The sequence below is a fragment of the Muscardinus avellanarius genome (genome assembly GCF_963383645.1).
Source record: "Muscardinus avellanarius genome assembly, chromosome: 3".
Taxonomy (NCBI): domain Eukaryota; kingdom Metazoa; phylum Chordata; class Mammalia; order Rodentia; family Gliridae; genus Muscardinus; species Muscardinus avellanarius.
The window spans coordinates 25,849,835-25,870,240 of record NC_137788.1 but is presented as its reverse complement, the minus strand read 5'-3'; the positions used below and the strand labels follow the sequence as shown (position 1 = coordinate 25,870,240).

General features: G+C 44.7%; 1 protein-coding gene across 2 annotated transcripts in view; it reads right to left on the bottom strand.

The window, feature by feature from the left end:
- The window catches only part of KHDRBS1 (KH RNA binding domain containing, signal transduction associated 1), a gene marked incomplete at both ends in the record, with an annotated part of 39,175 nt that extends 19,794 nt beyond the window's left edge, over positions 1–19,381 (bottom strand). Inside the window, 4 exons of one of the 2 annotated variants that reach the window (XM_080693411.1) lie at positions 314–460; positions 4,080–4,196; positions 7,023–7,147; positions 18,881–19,381. In XM_080693411.1, the coding sequence (XP_080549537.1) occupies positions 314–460; positions 4,080–4,196; positions 7,023–7,147; positions 18,881–19,262 (771 nt within the window). The remainder of the gene's footprint in view (positions 1–313; positions 461–4,079; positions 4,197–7,022; positions 7,148–18,880) is intronic. The other variant, XM_080693410.1, reaches the window with a different exon arrangement.
- Between the last annotated feature and the right edge of the window lie 1,025 nt (positions 19,382–20,406).

Here is a 20,406-nt window from a genome sequence, read left to right as displayed (position 1 = left end):
AATAGCATATCAGTAACCAGGCATGATGGCACATGCTTGTAATCCTAGTGGTTGGGAGGCTGAGACAGGAGGATCATAGGTTTGAAGCCAGCCTCAGTAACTCAGTGAGGTTCTCAGCAACTTAGTGAGATCACTTCCAAATAAAAAATAAAAAAGTAGGCCTGGGAGTATATACCAGAGAAGAAGGCCCCTAGGTTCCATGGTTCCATTCCCAGTATAACACACACACACACACACACACACACACACACACACACACACACACACACACACACTGTCTTGCTTAAAAGATAAAGGATATGGATTTCCTTACTGGTACTAAAAACTTCTTGACTTCCTCCATGGCATGGGCCATAAGAGCATAAGCCTCACATGGGGGTCCAAAAACTTCAATGAAAACATGCAGATCCATATTCAAGTGGGCATATTTAGGGTCTCCACCTTTGCGAAGCTCTTCTTCCTGTGGAAAAATACAGAGAATACATCACATGGAGCAAGGAGAAAACAATGCCTTTACCTCTAGGCCAATGGGACAGCAAGAAATAACCTCAATGTCTAAGGAAAACAGTAAAACAGTAAGAATGTTAAACTCTGAAGAATAGTGATTTACATAGTACTAAACATGTACTTGGCTAAATATTCTCTGAAGTGGGGTATTCACTGGAGCTTTTACTAGAGGCATAAAATAGAAAATTTAAGCCGGGCGTGGTGGCGCGCGCTTATAATCCCCACGCTTGGGAGGCTGAGACAGGAGGATCACACAGGTTCAAAGCCAGCCTCAGCTACTTAATGAGGCTCTCAGCAACTTAGTGAGACCCTGTTTCCAAATAAAATATAAAATAGGTCAGCTGGGCGTGGTGGCACACGCTTGTAATCCCCGCGCTTGGGAGGCGGAGACAGGAGGATGGCGCAGGTTCGAAGCCAGCCGCATGCGCTGGCTTAGAAGACCCTGTTTCTAAATAAAAATATAAAGGTCTGGGAGTGTAGCCCGGAGGTAGAAGGGCTTCCAGGAACCCCAGTACCACCAAAAAAAAAAAAAAAAAAAAAAAAATATATATATATATATATATATATATATATATAAAATAGGTCTGGGAGTGTAGCCTGGAGGCAGAAAGCATCTGGGTTCCACCCCCAGTACCACCAAAAAAATTAATTAATTAATTTTCATCTATTCTGCTAATAGCTGGTTGCCAAGCATTTACATGCATGAATGTATGTGCACATACATACATGTAGTTATATATGTATTTATGGCCAAGAGGTTGTTTTAAATCCCAGATAAAGCTGCTAATCACCAACTCTGTTTATCTGCTTATATAATCTGAGAAATTCCAAGGAAGGAAAGAAGATAGAAAGAAAAAAAAGCTCATGTAAATCTCAATAGCTAAAATAACATGCTTTAGCCGGGCGTGGTGGTGCATACTTGTAATCCCCACGCTTGGGAGGCTGAGACATGAGGATTGCACAAGTTCAAAGCCAGCCTCAGCTACTTAGGCTCTCAGCAACTTAGTGAGACTTGTTTCCAAATAAAATATAAAATAGGTCTGAGAGTATAGTCCAGAGGTAGAAAGTCTCTGGGTTCCACCCCCAGTACCACCAACCCCCCCCAAAAAAAAAACATACTTCAGCTTAACCATATACATATAATAAGAAATGTCAATGAACAAAAGAGGTTCTGAGAAAACAGTTATCTGTCAATTAAGCCACATACAAGCAGGCCTGAAAGAAAAAATTTTTACACTGAAGTGCGCTTCATCTAAAAAGCTGACTCTAAGCCAGGTGTGGTGGCAAACACTTATAATCCCAGCATTTGGGAGTCTAAGACAGAAGGATCACGGTTTGCAGACAGCCTCAGCTACTACTTAGTGAGGCACTCAGTGAGACCCTGTTTCAAAATAAAGAATAAAAAATAGCTGGGCGTGGTGGTGCACGCTTGTAATCCCCACGCTTGGGAGGTGGAGATAGGAGGATCGCAGAGGTTCAAAGCCAGACGCACTGGCCTAAGAGACCCTGTTTCCAAATAAAAAAGTATAAGCCAGGCGTGATGGCGCACGCTTGTAATACCCGCACTTGGGAGGCTGAGACAGGAGGACCACATGGGTTCAAAGCGAGCCTCAGCTACTTAGTGAGGTTTTCAGCTACTTAGTGAGGCTTTCAGCAACTTAGTGAGACCCTGTTTCCAAATAAAATATACAAAAGGTCTGGGAGTATAGCCCGAAGGTAGACAGCCTCTGGGTTCCACCCGCAGTACCAAAAAAAAAAAAAAGTATAAAAATAGGTCTGGGAGTGTAGCTCGGAGGTAGAAGGGTTTCCAGGAACCCCAGTACCACCAAAATAAATAAACAAATAAGTAAAAAATAGAGCTAGGGGTGCACTTATAGCTAAAATGCCCCTGGGTTTCATCCCCAGTAACACACACACACACACACACACACACACACACACACACACACACCCTGACTCTAGCCTAGAATAGTGGTACATGCCTATAATCCCAAAACTTGGGTGACTCAGAAAGGAGGATCTCAGGTTTGTGACCAGCCTCAGCAACATAGTGAGATCTTGTTTCAAAGTAAAAGCCAGGCATGGTGGCACACGCTTGTAATCCCAGAATTTGGGAGGCTGAGACAGGAAGATCATAGTTCGAGGACAGACTCAACTACTACTTAGGGAGGCCATTTGCAAATCAATGAAACCCTGTTTCAAAACAAAAAATGAAAAATAGGGCTGGAGGTGTAGCTCAGAGGTAGAATGCCCCTGGGTTCCATCCCCAGTACCACAAAATTAATAATTAATTAAAAAATAGCCAGGCGTGGTGGCGCACGCTTGTAATCCCCACACTTGGGAGGCAGAGACAGGAGGATCGCGCAGGTTCAAAGCCAGCCGCAGGAGCTGGCTTAGGAGACCCTGTTTCCAAATAAAAATGTAAAAATAGGTCTGGGAGTGTAGCCCGGAGGTAGAAGGGCTTCCAGGAACCCCAGTACCACCTAAATAAATAAATAAATAAATAAATAAATAAATAAATAAATAAATAAGATGGGGCTAGGGGTGTATCTCAGAGGTAGAACATCTCTGGGCTCAATCCCTAGTATCACATACAAAGAAAGTAAATAAAATAAAATGCTGACTCTAGAAGCCTAATACTACTCTATGGTGGTGAAAGATTTTTGGCCCTTACAAAGAGTACAGAGCATATAAGGCTATGGTATGGAAAAGAAATAATTCTGTTGTCAGAATTATTCACTTTTTTTTTTTTTGGGTGGCACTAGGGGTTGAATACCAGGGGCTATCTCCAAGCTATACCCTCAGCCCTATTTTATTTTTATTTTAAAACAGGGTCTCACTAGGTAATGGGTCTTACTTGTTGAGTCTGTCCTCAAACCTGCAATCCTCCTGCCTCAGTCTCCCAAATACTGGGATTACAAACCACCATACTTGGCTCATGACTCCTTTTGAATACAGTCTTTCAGCAGGTTTCACATTCCAGCTGGCTAGAAAAGCATCTAATCCTCAAACTCTCCATCCATCCACCCATCCATCCATCTATCCATCATCCATCCTCCCTCTCTCCCTTCCTTGGTAGTACTGAAGATGGAACCCAGAGGCCTTCTACCTCTGGGCCACACCCCCAGCCCTCTTTTATTTATTTGGAAACAGGGGTCTTGCTAAGTTGCTGAGGCTGGCTTCAAACCTGCCATCATCCTGTTTCAGCCTCCCAAATACTATGATTACAGGCATGTGCCACCACCCCGCTACTATTTCATTTTTTCCTGTTTCTGGAAAGGAGATGTGCTGTTTTAATAGTCTAGGTAAGTTTTAGCACACGTAGTTCCCATTTCAAGTTTTCAGACATCATTTTCCTAATGCCAGAGATGCTACTATTGTTTCTATTAGTATGAGGCAAAAGACAGAACACATCTAGGCTCTTCCAGGGTTATCAAGCAAATAAGGTAATGTGGTTTTATAACTTCCTGCATCCAATGAAAGCTAGAGTCCTACTTTGTAGATACACAAAATGCTTCCATAAGCTGCATACTGGGTGACTAGAAGACATTGCCTTACTAATATGAGCTTACCTTGGCTTTGTCTCTCATTGAGCCCTTTCCCAACACAGATATCTTTGCACCAGTTTCTTCCTGCAATCTTTTGATGGTATTCCCTTGTGGTCCAAGAATCTTCCCCACAAAATTGAACTGAAAGAGAAGGGACACAAATTTTTAAATACAAATGGCTCTTATAAGACATTTCCATATATATTATGTCACTTGCTCTTCAACAACACTGCAGAATAGATAAGAGTACTACCATTTCTGTTTTACTGAAGGATATCCTGAAATGTACTGTTAAGTGAGCTGAACATTATACAATTAGAAAGTGACAGTTCCTAGACCTGAATTTGGGTTTCGTGTTATAGTCAGGTGTGTACTGCAACCTTCAATACTTAAACATGAATTTTTATTTTTTTGGTGGTGCACTAGGGATGGAACCCAGGGATGTTCTATATCTGAGCTATACCCTCGCCCTATATTTACTTTTGTGGTACTGAGGATTGAACTAGGGACATTATCCTCTGAATTATACCCCAGCCCTTTTTTGTTTTGTGGTACTGAGGATTGAACTAGGGACATTATCCTCTGAAATATACCCCAGCCCTTTTTTGTTTTGTGGTACTGAGGATTGAAACCACATTCTTCTAAGCTACACCCCCAGATCTATTTTTATTCTGAAACAGGGTCTAAGTTGCAAAGGGCCTCATTAAGGATAGCCACGAACCTATGATTCTCCTGTCTCAGCCTCCCAAGTACTAGGATTACAGGCATGTGCCACGACTCCCGGATATCTCGGCCTTCTTTCAAAATTTATATTGTGTTTTTTTTTTTTTTGGTTGTTTTTTGTTTTGTTTTGTTTTATTTTTTGGTGGTACTGGGGTTCCTGGAAGCCCTTCTACCTCCGGGCTACACTCCCAGACCTATTTTATTTTTGGAAACAGGGTCTCTTATGCCAGCATGGCTGGCTTCGAACCTGCGAGATCCTCCTGTCTCCACCTCCCAAGTGCGGGGATTACAAGTGTGCGCCACCACGCCCGGCTTATATTTTGTTTTGAAACAGGGTTTTTCTAGGTTGATGTGAGTCTTGCTAAATTGCTGCGGCTGTTTTCAAACCTGCAGTCTCACACTTCCAAGTACTGGGATTACAGGTCCGTGCTACCACGCCTGGAGAATCAAATTTCACAGCCAGCCTCAGCAATTTGTGAGGCTAACCACAACTTACTAAGACCACGTTTCAAAATAAAAAAATTAGGTCTGAGAGTGTAACTCAGAGGTAGAATGTCCCTAGGTTCCATTCCCAGTACCACAATAAAGAACAAACAAGTAAAATTGAGTTGGGGAAATAACTTGGAAGTAGAATGCCTCTGGGTTCCATTACCAGCACCAAAAACAAAATCAAACAAAACAATTAAAAAATAAAAAACAGAGCCTAAGTTACTGAGGCTGGCTGTGAACCCACAATCTTCCTTTCTCAGACGTATTTTACCTGAGCTACACCCTCAACCTATTACTACATTTTTTTGAGTGTGGTACAGAGATGAAACCCTGGGGCATTCTACCTCTGAGCTACACCCCCAGCCCTATTTTTTATTCTTTATTTTGAAAGACGGTCTCATTTGAGTTGCAAAGGGGCCTAAGTAGCTGAGGCTGTCCCTGAACCACGAACCATGATCCTTCTGTCAAAGCCTCCTAAATGCTGTGATTACAAGCATGCGCCACCACACCCGGCTTATTAGTACTTCTTTTTGTGTGTGTAGCACTGGGATTTGAACCCATAAGCATTCTATCTCCAGGCTATAACCCCAGTCCTATTTATATTTTAAACAGAGTTGATGAGAGTCTCACTACTTGCTGAAACTATCCTCGAACCCGCCATCCTTTTGTATCAGCCTCCCAAATACTGGAATTATAAGCATGTGCCAACATGTCAGACTCCAAACTATTTTTTTTTAAATTTTTGTGGTGCTGGGGATGGAACCCAGAGGCTTTCTACCTCCGGGCTACACTTCCAGACCTATTTTGTATTTTATTTGCAAACAGGGTCTCACTAAGTTGCTGAGAGCCTCACTAAGTAGCTGAGGCTGGCTTCAAACCTGTGCAATCCTCCTGCTCAGCCTCCTAAGTACTGCAATTACAAGCATGCACCACCACGCCCTGCTTCCAACCCAATTTTTTATATTTATTTTGAAACAGGGTCTCACTAGGTTAATGAGAGTCTTACTTCTTGCTGAGGCTATCCCTGAACCTACAATCCTTGTCTCAGCCTCCCAAGTACTGGGATTAGAATCACACCCAGCTCATAAACATTTTAACATATAAACATTTCAAGACAGTAATCTCAGAACAAGACATGCAAAACCCTTTGGTAACACGTTTGATAAAAACATGATGCTGGGTATGCTGGTTCAATACTTGGGAGACAGACAAGGGGATTGCAGGTTCAAGGCCAGCCTCAGCAAATTAGTGAGATTCTCAGCAATCTAATGAGATCCTGTTTCAAAACAAAAAATAAGAAGTGCTAGAGGTATAATGGAGGTAGAATGCCCCTTAGTTCAGTCCCCAATATCACACAAACACACAAAAATGTAAACTTTGGGTAAGAAATAAAATTAGCCTCATCTAGTCAACAATTTGTTGTATTTTCTTTGATTTAGATTCCAGGTTAGGTGCTTGACAGAGAGCAATTGGTAAACCTTCATTTTTTTTCTTTGAACTTGGAGCCTATACAAATATCTGAGAAAGAAATTCTTTTTGATAATAAGATGACAGTATTTCCTTTCTGACTATAGCTATGTTATTAGTTATGGACTTAGATGTTTCAACTGCCAGAAATAAATATTGCAAGCATGGAAGAGAAGCTTCATCTGCTTCAGATCCCACGCACTGCAATCACTCGAAGTCTTTCTCACAGCCAATGACTTTCTGACCTATTATGTTAATTCAGAGAAGCGAGGCATTTTTTTGCCTTACCTTTGGGTACTGCTTGACAGGTATCAGCACCCGCTCTTTCAGCTTCATGTTCTTATGAGAAAATAAATCCAAGTAATTCTCCTCATCGTCCTTTTTTGAATCTCCTTTCTGAATCTTCTCAATTTCTGAGTAGAAAAGACAGAATGTAATTTAATTTCTGCTCTAGTAAATAAAGGCAAATTTCCAAGACTGCTTAAAGCAATAACATGGAGTACTGTGTAATAAGACCAAATTGTTCAGATGAATGTGCTAATTATAGATAGACTGATAGGCTGAAAGTACCAAAGCTATATGAAGTTGACTAGGAAACCCAAAGCCTGCTTCTAACAAGAGCAGTTACAAGCTTTTCCAACATCACCTAAAGCCTCTATCAGAATCATTCAATAGCTCCCTTCCTTCCTTCCACTGTACTGGGGAATGGACTTGGGGACGCCTACCTCTCAGGTACACTCCCAGCCCTATTTTACTTTTTATTTGGGAACAGTCTCACTAAGTTGCTGAAGATGTTGGACTCAAACTTGGGATCTTCCTGTCTCACCCTCCTAAGGGATTAACAGGTGTGCACCACCATACCTGGCTTCAATGTTTCCTGATGAGTAAACAAACTTTAACAAAGCTAGTGGGTAAAATGGGGGGAAAGGGAGATAAAGGAATTTATTTTTTTTTGGTGGTGGTAGTACTGGGGTTCCTGGAAGCCCTTCTATCTCCGGGCTACACTTCCAGACCTATTTTATATTTTTATTTGGAAACAGGGTCTCCTAAGCCAGCGCGCATGGCTGGCTTCGAACCTGCGTGATCCTCCTGTCTCTGCCTCCCAAGCGCGGGGATTACAAGCGTGCGCCACCACGCCCGGCATAAAGGAATTTTTAAAAATCTAGCTGGGCATAGTGACATATGCCCGTAATCCCAGTACTCAGGAGGCTGAGACAGGAAGACTGCACGTTTGAGGTCCATATCAACAACTTAGAGAGGATCCTTTTCTAAATAAAAAAAATTTTAAAAAGTTGGAATGGAAAGATGTAGTGGCACATGCCTGTTATCCCTGTACTTGGGAGTCTAAGATAGAATCGCAGGTTCAAGAGCAGCTTCAGCAACTTAAGTGAGACTCAGCAACCTAGCAAGAACCTATTTGGAAAAATAAAAAAGGGCTGGGTACAACTGAAGTAACATACCCCTTGATTCAATCAGCAATACTACCAAAAAAAAAGGAGGGGGGCTGGGCTGTAACTAAGAGAGCACTCCTGGGTTCAATCCTCAGTATAAAAAAAGAGGGAAAATGATGCCATAATTCTGACTTGAAAACATTCCTGAGGAGCTGAAGGTGGAACAAATTATCTTTTGCTTTATCTGTGTCCTTTATCTGTGTCCCTCTATTTAACTACTACCGCACAGTTGAGCCATTTAACTACAAATTCTACCACTTTCCAGAAACCTTACTTGGCCAGCACAGTAAGGTAAAACTAAACTTAATGTGTGTTAATCTGAGCTGAGTCTGGCAGCACACACCTATAATCCCTATACTTGGGAGGCTGAGACAGAAGGATCACGGGTTTGTAGCCAGCCTCAGCAAGTAGTGAGACTAATCAACCTAGTGAGAGCCGATTTCCAAATAAAAAGAAAATAGGGCTGGGGGTACAGAATGTCCCTGGGTTCAATCTCAAGACATGGGGTGGGTGGGGGAGAGATAGGCAGAGACAGACAGACAGAGAGAGACACACACACTCTTATTCAAGGCTCAAGTTGCTTCTTAGTCTTTTGCTTTCTACTCTTTTATTTTTAGCTTTCAGTTTTATTTCAATAATCACTGTCTCAATATTTTAAAAATGCCTTCACATTGTTTAAAAAGTTATGGAACGAGCCAGGCATGGTGGCGCATGCTTGTGATCCCAGCATTTGGGAGGCTGAGACAGAAGGATAAAGGTTTGTGGACAGCCTCTGCTACTTTGTGAGACTTTTACAACTCAGTGACTCTGTTTCAAAATAATGAATAAAAAATAGGGCTGGGGTGTAGCTTGAAGGTAGAATGTCCCTGGGTTCCATCTCCAGTACTACAAAAAGAAGAAGAAAATAAAGAGTTACAGAACCATTAACAAAGGGAGTATAATTAAAAGTCTACAGTTCAACCAAGCACTACAGTGCAGGCCTATAATCCCAGTACTTGGGAGGCTGAGACAGAAGGATAGCAGGTTTGAAGACAGTCTCAGCAATTTATTTATTTATTTAGCCATACTGGAGCTGGAACCTAGGGGCATTCTACCTCTGAGGTACACCCTCAGCCTTTTTTTTTTTTTTTTTTTGCGGGTCTGAGGATGGAACCCAGGGGCATTCAACCTCTGAGCTATACTCTTTGCCCTATTTTTTATTCTTTATTTTGAAACCACATCTAAGTTGCAAAGGGCCTCATTAAGTAGCTGAGGCTGTCCCCGAACTGCAATCCTCCAGTCTAAGCCTCCCAAATGTTGGGATTACAAGCATGTGCCACCACGCCCGGCTCCAACCTTATTTTTTATTATTTTGAAACAAAATCTGAGTTGCAGAGGGCCTCACTAAGTAACTGAAGTCCTCCTGCCTCAGCCTCCCAAATGCTGAGATTTCAGCATGCGCCACCATACCAAGCTCAGTCTCAGCAATTTAACAAGACTATGTTTCAAAAATAAAACATGGTTGAGGTTGTGCTCAAACCTGTGATCCTCCTGTCTCAGCTTCCCAATACTAGGGTTATAAGCAACATTTCATACAGTATAAATAAGGAACAAGACAATGGTAAAGATTTTCTGACTAAGGCATCCAGAGATAGTGTTTCTAGGAGGGCAACAGTCACTGCAAATCTACTCTAAAAGGTCAGGGATTGTATCATTTTCTATACTCCTGGTGTACTGGATTCCTACTTTTAACCACATCACCCTTCTGTTAACAATTTCTGGACTCCAATCACTAAGCTGGGTATCTTCCAGTCTACAATGCCTGATACACAACAAGTATTTTATATATATCCCCCACCCCACCCCGTACCGGGGATGGAACCTAGGGGCATTCTATGTCCGAGCTACAACCCCAGCCCGCCTGGCCTGTCCTTCTGTCTGTCCGTCCTTCCTTCCTTCATTTTTTATGGTGCTGGGGATGAAATCCAGGGGTCTTCTACCTCTGAGCTACACTCCCAGACCTATTTTATATTTGGAAACAGGGTCTCATTAAGTTGCTGAGAGCCTCACTAAGTAGCTGAGGCTGGCTTCGAACCAGCACAATCCTCCTGTCTCAGCTTCCCAAGTGCTGGGATTACAAGCTTGCGCCACCAGGCCCGGCTTTTTATTCTTTATTTTGATATAGGGTCTCAATGAGTTGCAAAGGGCCTCACTAAGTAGCTGAGGCAGGTCACGAACCCAGATCCTCCTGTCTCAGCCTCCCAAATGCCAGGATTACAAGTGTGTGCCATCACACCCAGCTTATAAAGATTTGAGTGAAAGAAATGTACCACTAACACCCCCAACTTCTCTTAATGATTCATATGACTTTATCACTCCCAAATTTAGAATTCTCCCTATACCTTATGGTAAGTACTATCTTTTAGAATCACCAAGTCCAGTAATTTACTATCTTTGTGTGTGAGGGGGAGACTCCATTCTTTTTGGTTGTGGGAGATTGAACCCAGGGGGCATTCTCCCTTTGAGCTACACTCTGGCCCTTTTTCTTTTACACGGTACGTTGCTGAGTCTCACTCCATTGCTGAGGCTGTCCTAGAACCTGCAAACCTCCCCACTGAGATTAGAGGTGTGCACTCCCACATGTGGCCTGATTTTTAAATTTTGAGACAAGATCTCATTAAGTTGCTCAGGTTGGCCTCAAACTTGTGAACTCCTGCCTCAGCCTCTGAAGTCATGGAATTACAGCCATGCACTACAATGCTCACTCTGCTCATTGAGACTTAAAGAGATTTGATTCCACTTTTTGAAGCCAAGACCTTTGAGACAACTAGTTTCCCATACATGTCATCTCATATTACTTGTCTATTTCATGAGATAATGTGTCTGTAGAAGCATCTTACTGTAGTTTCATGAATGAAGGGCTTTCATCTGGCCACCGGGTCCCCCTAGGCTTTATCTGTAATGTACAATTGTCATTCCTCTTCAAAAACTCTACAAACTTATCTAAATTGCTGAGACTGGTCTCAAACCTTCCATCCTCCTTCTCAGCCTCTCAAGTACTGGGATTACAGGCATGTAACACCACACCCAGCATCAGACTCCATTCTTTATATATCTAAATAATTACTTCAAGCAAGAGCACTAAAGCAATTGATTCTTAACCTTTTTTTTTTGGGGGGGGGTCTTAGGCCCTTTTGAGAATCTGATAAAAATCTGTAGACTAACCCCTCAGAAAAACATAAAAACTCACATGTTATATACAATATTGGCTAAGAATGGAGAAAGGGTAAGTATTGGTTCGGGAAAAAAAAAAAAATCCTCCCAAAGCTCAAATTTAAAGTCCTGTATAGCTGGGCATGGTGGCACATGCCTGAATTCCAATACTTGGGAGACAGGAGGATCACAGGTTCAAGGACAGCCTTAGCAACTAGTGAGATTCAACCTAGTGAAATACTGTTTCAAAGTAAAAATAAAAAATAAGGTGGGGGGTGTTCAATCCTTAGTACCAAATAAATACATAATAAAATTGGAGCCAGGTGTGATGGCACATGCTTTAATCCCAATACTAGAGAGGCTGAGATAGAAGAATCCAGGCTGGAGGCCAGCCTCAACTCCTAGAAGTAATAGCTCTACTCCCGGCTCTAGAGGTTAATTTCTTGACACTGCTGAATAGTATTCCGAGGTTTGGATAGTTTAACTATTCACTACTGGAGGCCATTTGGTTTATTTCCAATTTTGGTAATTATGATTAAATCACCTATGAACATGAAAAGTGTGCGTGTCATGTGGTAAACACACATGTGGTACTGGGGATTAAACCCAGGAACATTCTACTTCAGAGCTAAACCCCCAGCCTTTTTTATATCTTTGTTTAAAAACAAGGTTTTGCCAAGTTGATGAGAATCTCACTATGTTGCTGAGGCTGTCCTTAAACCTCCAGTCCTCCTGTCTCAGTCTCTCAAGTCACTGGGGTTACAAGCATGTGCTACCAAGCCCCTGGGTTCAATCCCCAATACCACACAGGGGTGGAGGTGGGGGGTGGATGGATTCTAGCTCAGCAGAGTGGTGCCTATAATCCAGTACTTGGAAAGCTGAGATAGGAAGCAGGTTTAAGGCCAGCTTCATCAATTTAGCAAGACTCCCAAAACATACTGAGATCCCGTTTCAAAAAAGGCTAAGGGTGTAACTCAAAGGTAGAATGCCCCTGGGTTTGATTGCTGAAAATAAATAAAACCAAAAGAAGTGGGTATAGCAATTCACATTTCCAATGGCAATGATGTAAGATCGTGTGTGTGTGTGTGTGTGTGTGTGTGTGTGTGTGTGTGAAGTAGGTAGATATGTGTGTGAGGGTAATGACAATTGGACCCTAGAGCATTCTACCTCTGAGTTACACCCCCAGCCCTTTTTATCTTGAAACAGGGTCTCACTATATTATGGGGCTGGTCTCAAATTGGCAATCCTCCTTTATGAAGCCTTCCAAGTTCTGGAATTACAGGTATGTACAAGGCTTATTTTTCTATCTCTAAAAACATTTTTACCCAGCCAAGGATGAAGGCATATGCCCATAATCCTAATATTGGGGAGGCTGAGATAAGAGGTTAGCAATTTAGGAAGACTCTCAGCAACCTAGTGAGATACTGTTTCCAAATAAATATGGTTGGGGGTACAGCTCTGAGATCGCGTGCCCCTGGATTCAATCCCCAGCATTACAAAATAAAAAATAAAAGAATAAAGTGGGGGAAGAAGAGAAGTGCAGCTTAGAAACAGAGCAATCTTAGGTTCAATTCCCTGTACTATAAAAAAAAAAAAAAATTGGGCAGGGGGTATGGCTTAGAGGTAGAATGCCTGAAGTTCAATCCCTAGAACCACGAAAGAAAAGAAAAGAGAGGAAAGAAAAGAAAAGAAAGGAAAGGAAAGAAAGAACCCACATAAAAATACATTTTCTTCTTTTTGGTATGTGGTATTGGGGATTGAATCCAGGGGTATTCTACCTCTGAGATATACTCCTAATCATTCATTCATTCATTCATTTTTTGTGTGTTCTGGAGATTGAACAGGGGAGAGGGGACTTCTACCTCTGAATTACACCCCCAGCCCGATTTTTTTTTTAAGTTCTTTATTTTGAAATAGGGTCTCAATAAGTTGCAGAGAGCCTCACTAAATAGCTGAGTAGCTGAGGCTGGCTGCAAACCTTCAATCCTCCACAGTTTCAGTCTCCCAAGTACTGGGATTACAAGCCCAGCATATGCCACCACACCCAGCAAGATCTGGTGATTATCTTTTTTTCTTCTTTTTTGTACTGGAGGTTGAACCCAGAGTAATTCTATTTCTGAGATACACCCCTAGCCTGATTTCACTTTTTATTGTGTGTATGTGTGTGGGGGGGGGCACTGGAGATGGAACCCAGGGGCATTCTACCTCTGAACTATATTCCCAGTCCTATTTTTTATTCTTTATTTCTTGAAACAGGATCTCACAAAGTTGCAGAGTGCCTTACTAAGTAGCTGAGGCTGGCCACGAACCTGCGATCCTCCTGTCTCAGCCTCCCAAGCACTAGGATTACAAACGTACGCCACCACGCCCGGCTTTTTACTTTCTTTTTTGAAAAAGAGTCTTGCTAAATTACTGAGAGTCTCATTAAATTGCTGAGGCTGGCCATGAACTTGCAATCCTCCTGTCTCAAGTACTAGAATTATAGGAGTCACTATGTTTGGATTATTAATCTCTCTTAAATGTTTACTTACTCCTTAGTCAATTATACTAACTTCTATTTTTCTAACTGTAGAAAGCAAAAAAAGAACATCGACATATATAACAGCATTTTATGCTTATTACATAAATTAATACAAAAAATCATTTCCCTTTCAAAAAACAAGCATAAGTAGCAGGCTGATTCCTTGCAAGTCTCTTACATGTCTGCAAATACATTTAATTGTCACCACAGCTGAATATCAATTTTGCTAATAGATAAGTCTATATTCAAGACCTACATTCCAATCCAGGCATGGTGGAACACATCTATAATCCCAATACAAGGATTGAAGGTTCAAGGCTAGCCTCAGCAATTTAGCAATGCCCTAAGCAACTTAGTGAGACCCTGTTTCAAAATAAAAAAATAACAGCGGGGCAGCGCACGCTCGTAATCCCTACGCTTGGGAGGCTGAGATAGGCTCGCACAGGTTCAAAGCCAGCCTCAGCTACTTAGTGAGGCTCTCAGCAACTTAGTGAGACCCTGTTTCCAAATAAAATATAAAATAGGTCTGGGAATATCGCCTGGAGGTAGAAAGCCTCTGGGTTCCACCCCCAGTATCACAAAAATAAATAAATAAATAAATAAAATATAAAAAATAAAGTAGGCCTGGGGGTATAGGTAGGACACAGTGGGATTCAATTCCAGTGTCAAAAAAGACAAAAACCAGCTGGGCGTGGTGGCGCACACTTGTAATCTCAGTACTTGGGAGGCTGAGACAGGAACATCACGCAGGTTCAAAGCCAGCCTCAGCTACTTAGTAAGGCTCTCAGCAACTTAGACACTGTTTCCAAATAAAATACAAAATAGGTCTGGGAGTATAGCCCGAAGATAGAAAGCCCCTGGCTCCATTCCCAGTAACACACACACACACACACACACACACACACACACACACACACACAGAGACAAAAAAACCTGAGCTGGGCATGGTGCCGCACACTTGTAATCCCAGGCTGAGACAGGAGGACTGCTGGTTCATGACCAGCCTCAGTCACCTTATGAGACCCTCTGCAACTTAGTGAGACCTTGTTTCAAAATAAAAATTTAAAATATAGGGCTATGAGATGTGTAGCTTGGAAGTAGAGTGCCCCTACATTCAATCTCCAGTATCACACACACAACAAAATACATCCCTTAGAATTATGTCGATATTTTTCTATCATACAATGAAAATCAATATTCTTTCATAATGAGGCCACTCAGGACAGCACCCTTCCAGGTATAGGAGAACAGTGGTGAACAAAGTCAACAAGAGATTCTTGCCCTGGTGGAGTTGATACTCTAACCATGAAGAATAGGTGATCAACAAATACATGATTTACAGCATACAGCACATCAAAAACTGGTATATGTGCAAAATAAACTGTGGAAAGGGTCAGGACAGACTATGTGGGTAGTATAGAAAGAATGGGGGTCTAGGTCTCAAATACCTTATAAGCAATAGGCATAGGTGCCTAAGAGTCACAGTCCTAAGTGCTTTGAACCAGTGATCCTCCTGTCTCCACCTCTCAAGTACTTGGGATTACAGGCGTGTGCCACCATGCCTGGCTACTAGAAACCATCTTTTTCCTTAATCTCCAAAGGATAGAAACAATCTTTGAAAAGATAAACACCATAGACACAATGATTAGAAGAAAACATTAGTGACAAGTTTTGGGGTTTTTTTTTGTGGTATCAGGGATTAAACTCAGGCATTCTACCTCTGAGCTACACCCTCAGCCCTATTTTACTTTTTTCTTTTTCTTTCTTTCTTTTTTTTGCAGTATTGGGGATGAAACCCAGGGGAATTCTACCTTTGAGCTATAACCCCAGCCCTATTTTTTATACTTTGTTTTGAAACAGGGTCTCAATGAATTACAAAGGGCCTCACTAAGTAATAGCTGAGGCTGTCCGCAAACTGTGATCCTCCTGTCTCAGCCTCCCAAATGCTGGAATTACAAGCATGTGCCAACACACCCAGCTATTTTTTATTTTAAAACAGGGTCTAAGTTGCCAGGGCCTCACTAAGTAGCTGAGGTAGGCCATGAACCTGTGATCCTCCTGTCTCAGCCTCCCAAGTGCAGGGATTACAAGCAGGCGCCACCATGCCCAGCTGACGAGTTTTTTTTAATGATCAGATGAGAGAGGAACATTCAGGGTGGTATGGTGGTAGACTCTAATGATAGAACAAAAGAAATTACAAATGCATTACCACTTAGTATGGCATTCCTGAGTCTGCATGTACATGCTTCCATATTCAAACACCTAGTGTTTTATTATTTGCAAGCCAGTTTGAAAAGTATAAAAAAACAGGTGGACGTGGTAGCAATGCTTGTAATCCCAGCATTTGGGAGGCTGAGACAAGAGAATCGCGGTAGATGGACAGCTTCAGCTACTACTTAGCCCCTTTGCAACTCAGTGAGATCCTGTTTCAAAATAAAGAATAAGAAATAGGGCTGGGGGTGTAGTTCAGAGGTAGAATGCCTCTGGGTTCCATCCCCAGTACCACAATAAATAAATAAATAAATAAATTAATTAAAGATAGCCAGGTGTGGTGGCACGTGCCTGTAATCCTAGTACTTGGGAAGCTGAGACAGGATGATCACAGGTTTGGGGATAGCCTCAGCAACTAGTGAGACCTTGTTTCAATGTAAAAAATAAATTAGAACAGGGGGTGTAGTTTGGGAGTAGAAGGCCACTGGGTTCAATCCTGAGTACCACAAAAAATAAACAAATAAATAAATATAAAAACAATCCTTGTAGGCTGGGGATGTAACTAAGTGGTAGGTCCACTGACTAGCATGTATAAGGCCCTAGGTTCAATCCCCAATACCATACACAAAGACTTTTTTGAGTGTGTATGGTACTAGGAGTGGAACCCAACAGCCTTCTACCTCTGAACTACACCCTCAGTCCTATTTTATATTTGGAAGGAGTGTCTCACTAAGTTGCTGAAAGCCTCACTGAGTTGAAAATGTAAGCCGTTTATCTAAATGTTCTTATTTTTGATCATTTGTATTGATCACTGTGTTTAAAAGTAAAGACTTGGCCAGTGTGGTGGTGCATGCCTGTAACCCAGTACTTGAGAAGTTATGACAGGAGGATCACAGGTTCCAGGCCAGCCTCAACAACCTAGAGAGACCATGTTAAAAAAAAAAAAAATGAAGCTGGTGGCACATACCTGTATGCCACATATGTGGTGGCACATATCTATAATCTCAATACTTGTAAGGCTGAGACAGGAGGATTGAAGGACAAACTCAGCAATTTAGCAAGACCCTGTTTCAGAATAAAAAATAGCTGGGGGTTTAGCTTAGAGGTAGAAGGTCAAAGGTTCAATCTCCAGTACTAAAGAAATAAGAATTAAAAAGGCTGGGGACCTGCTCAGAGGTAGAATGCCCCTGGGTTCAATCCCCAGTACCAAGAAAAAGTAAAGACCCCCTTACCAATGTTAGGAGATAACAAAGGGAGGGAACTTAATTTTTCCTAAGGAACAGTCACTTTATCAGTCTCACCAATGGATCAAACTACGCATTCAGAAGCCAGGCATGTTGGCACACTTGTAATCCCAGTACTTGGGAGGCTGAGACAAGATGAAGGCAGGTTCACTGCCAGCCTCAGGTACTTAGTGAGGCCCTCTGCAATTTAATGTGACTGTTTCAGAATAAAATGGGGCTGGGGTACATGTAGCTCAGAGACAGAATGACCCTGGGTTCAATCCCCAGGACTGAAAAACAAAACAAAACAAAAAAACTACTCATTCAGTGCTGAGGGCTGTGCATTTTTACTTGCTTAATAAAATTTAGGCATCACATTTTTTCTCTTTTTTGTGGTACTGGGGATTGAATCCATAAGATTCTACCTCAGAGATACAACCCTCCCCCTTATTATTTTGAAACAGGATCTTGCTAAGTTGCTGAGGGTCTTGCCAAATTGCTAAGACTGGTCTCAAACATGAGATCATCCTGTCTCAGCCTTCTCAGTCTCCTAAGTACCGGGATTACAGGCATTCGCCACTGCACCCAGGTATACTTATTAAAAGAATGGTTTAACTTAGAAACAAGGGTCAAAGAGAGGGTTTGAGATTGTCGTATCTGTGTGTAAGTAATTGGCAGTGCTGATCAGGAAAAAAAGTGCTAGTCCATAAGACAGAGAACAAAGGCTACCATTCCTAATCTATTTCATTACTGAAGCAAAAACTAAACAAAAACACCAAGCCTTTCAGGTACAAGCATCGTGCAACTTCCTTACATTCTTCATCCCATTGATGAAGGGGACGTCATGAGAACTGTACTGTAGTCCCTTACCTCCCTCCACCGAATCTTTTTCACCGTCGGGTTATTTTCCCCCCCTTTCTTGAATGATGACGAACACATGTTGGAATAAAAAGAGGAACAACCTTCGGGCCGGGTAGCAATTCTCATTGGATTGGCCCAAGTCGGAAATCGGATTGGAAAACCTCTCCCGCTGATTCCCACAAGTCGCTCCTGTCTGGGAACAACTTTAGCTCCTGCCAGCGCCGAGGCCACTTTACCCCGCCTCAGCCTCGGCCCTGCCTCCCGCGGTCCCTCCCCGCTCCGGCTGTCTTCACCTCCTACACCCTCGGCTGAGCCGCTCCCCGCCGCCCGCAATCAAAACGGCTTTCCCTTTGGGGGAAGCGGGGAGATAAAGGTTTCTTTCTGGAAGGATCTGAGCGCTCGGAGCGCCGGGCAGCTGCAGGAGGAGGGAGGGAGAAGGGCTGGGAAGGGGGCGGGAGCCCAGCACCATCCATCAAGCGCTCGGCGCCCGGAGACCGCCGAGTCGTGCTCGGGCCTTGGCGCCAGCCCCGAGTCCTCCCTCGCACCCTGGGCCGGGCGGGAGCGCGGGGTCCGGACTCCCCGGGAGCACCGAGCTCCCAAGGCCCGGTCCCCAGGGGACGGGAGGCGACGGGAACAAAGCGGCGGCCACTCGCGGCGGGCGAGCCCGGGGCTCGGAGGCCCGCTTACCTGCCGTCAGCAGCTGCATGGCGTGAGTGAAGGACGGGTCGAGCGAGTCCTTCTCCGCCATGAGTTCGGGCAGGTACTTGTTCTCAGTCTCCATCTTGACCGCGGCTGTGGCCGACGGGGGCAGCAGCGGGGTCGGCGCCGGCCCGCCCACCGTCGCGTCGGGACCCGTGGCCGAGGGCGGCAGCAGCGGCGGCGGCTGCGTGGCGGGCGAGGCCCGGGCGCCCCCCCGGGGCCCTCCGCCGCCGCCGCGGGACCGGTGAGGCAGCGGCGGCTGCCGGGACGGAGGCTGACGCACCGAGGGGTGGACACCTGAGGGGTCCATGGCGCCGCTGCGGCCCGAGGACCGGGTCATGCGCGCGGCAGGGTCGTCCCGGCGCTGCATCGGGGAGCACGGGCGGGCGGGCCGGAGAGCGACGCGGCGGCGGTACAGGCCCCCGCGGCGGTTGGCAGGGCGGCGAGAGCGGGAGCGACGGCGACCGAAGCCGACCCGAGCGACCCAGCGAGAGAGCACCGGAAGTGAGGCGCGCGCGTGCGCAGCGGCCGCCGGCACCGCCCTTGGGCTGCTCCGCGGAGAACAAAGTCCCGGGCCCGGCCACGGCGCCTGCGCACCGCCGCGCCGCCCGAGACGTCGCCTCCCCGCGCGTCGCTCGCCTCCGCGACCGCCGGGCCAGGGCCTGGTGCGCGTGCGCGAGCGGCCGCGGGCTCCGTTCGTTTTCTGCTCCACGTGACTCGGCGCTAGCGGGACACGTGTCTCCTCCCCTCGGGCCGAGTGCGCGGAGGGGGCGGGGCGGTGGAATGTCTTTGTCTGCGCGGCCCGCGGAGAGCGGGGCGGGAGACCTGTTACTCGCCGGCCACGCCCCCGCCAACGGCTGAGGCTTGGGGGGCCATGGGGAAGCCGGAGCCCGACCCCGCGGGGGTGCGCGTCCGTGGGCACCGCCGCCCGAGCCAGGAAATGAGACCGGAGCGGCAGGGGGACCCAGGGAGGGACGGGAGAGGCAGCTGAGGCGGGAGGAGAGGAGGCGGGGGCCCGATGCCGGGGTTAGTGCCGGGATGTAGAGCGAAGCCTGGGGGGAGAAATCGAGGCAGGGCGGCTCGGTTTGAAGACCGAGGGCCTTTTGTGGCAGGACTTTAAGAGGGAAGGGTCCATCAGAGGCCTGACACGCGCAGAGGGCTCCAGAACCAAGCAGGGAGCCAAAGAGAATCCCAAGGTTTCCAGTGTAGTAGCTTTTAAAAGAGTTGCCACCGGTGATCAGAGAAGTCTTATTAGAAGAAGCTTTTGAGCTTGTCTTTACATATTCTGCTGCTTTCTGCTGACTTAAATGTTTCTTCTGCCAAAAGGTGGATTCAAGGCCAGGTCCGTCATCCGCGTTAGCTTTATCTTTAGAATGGCTCCTGCTGCTGCTGCTGTGAATGCTAATCCTCCTGTCTCTGTTGGGCCATTCCCAATGGGTCATTCCAGACTTACTGAAAAAGATCCTTAAGGCTGCTCTAAAGGCCAAGATACACAGTCTCCCAAGGTATTCTCA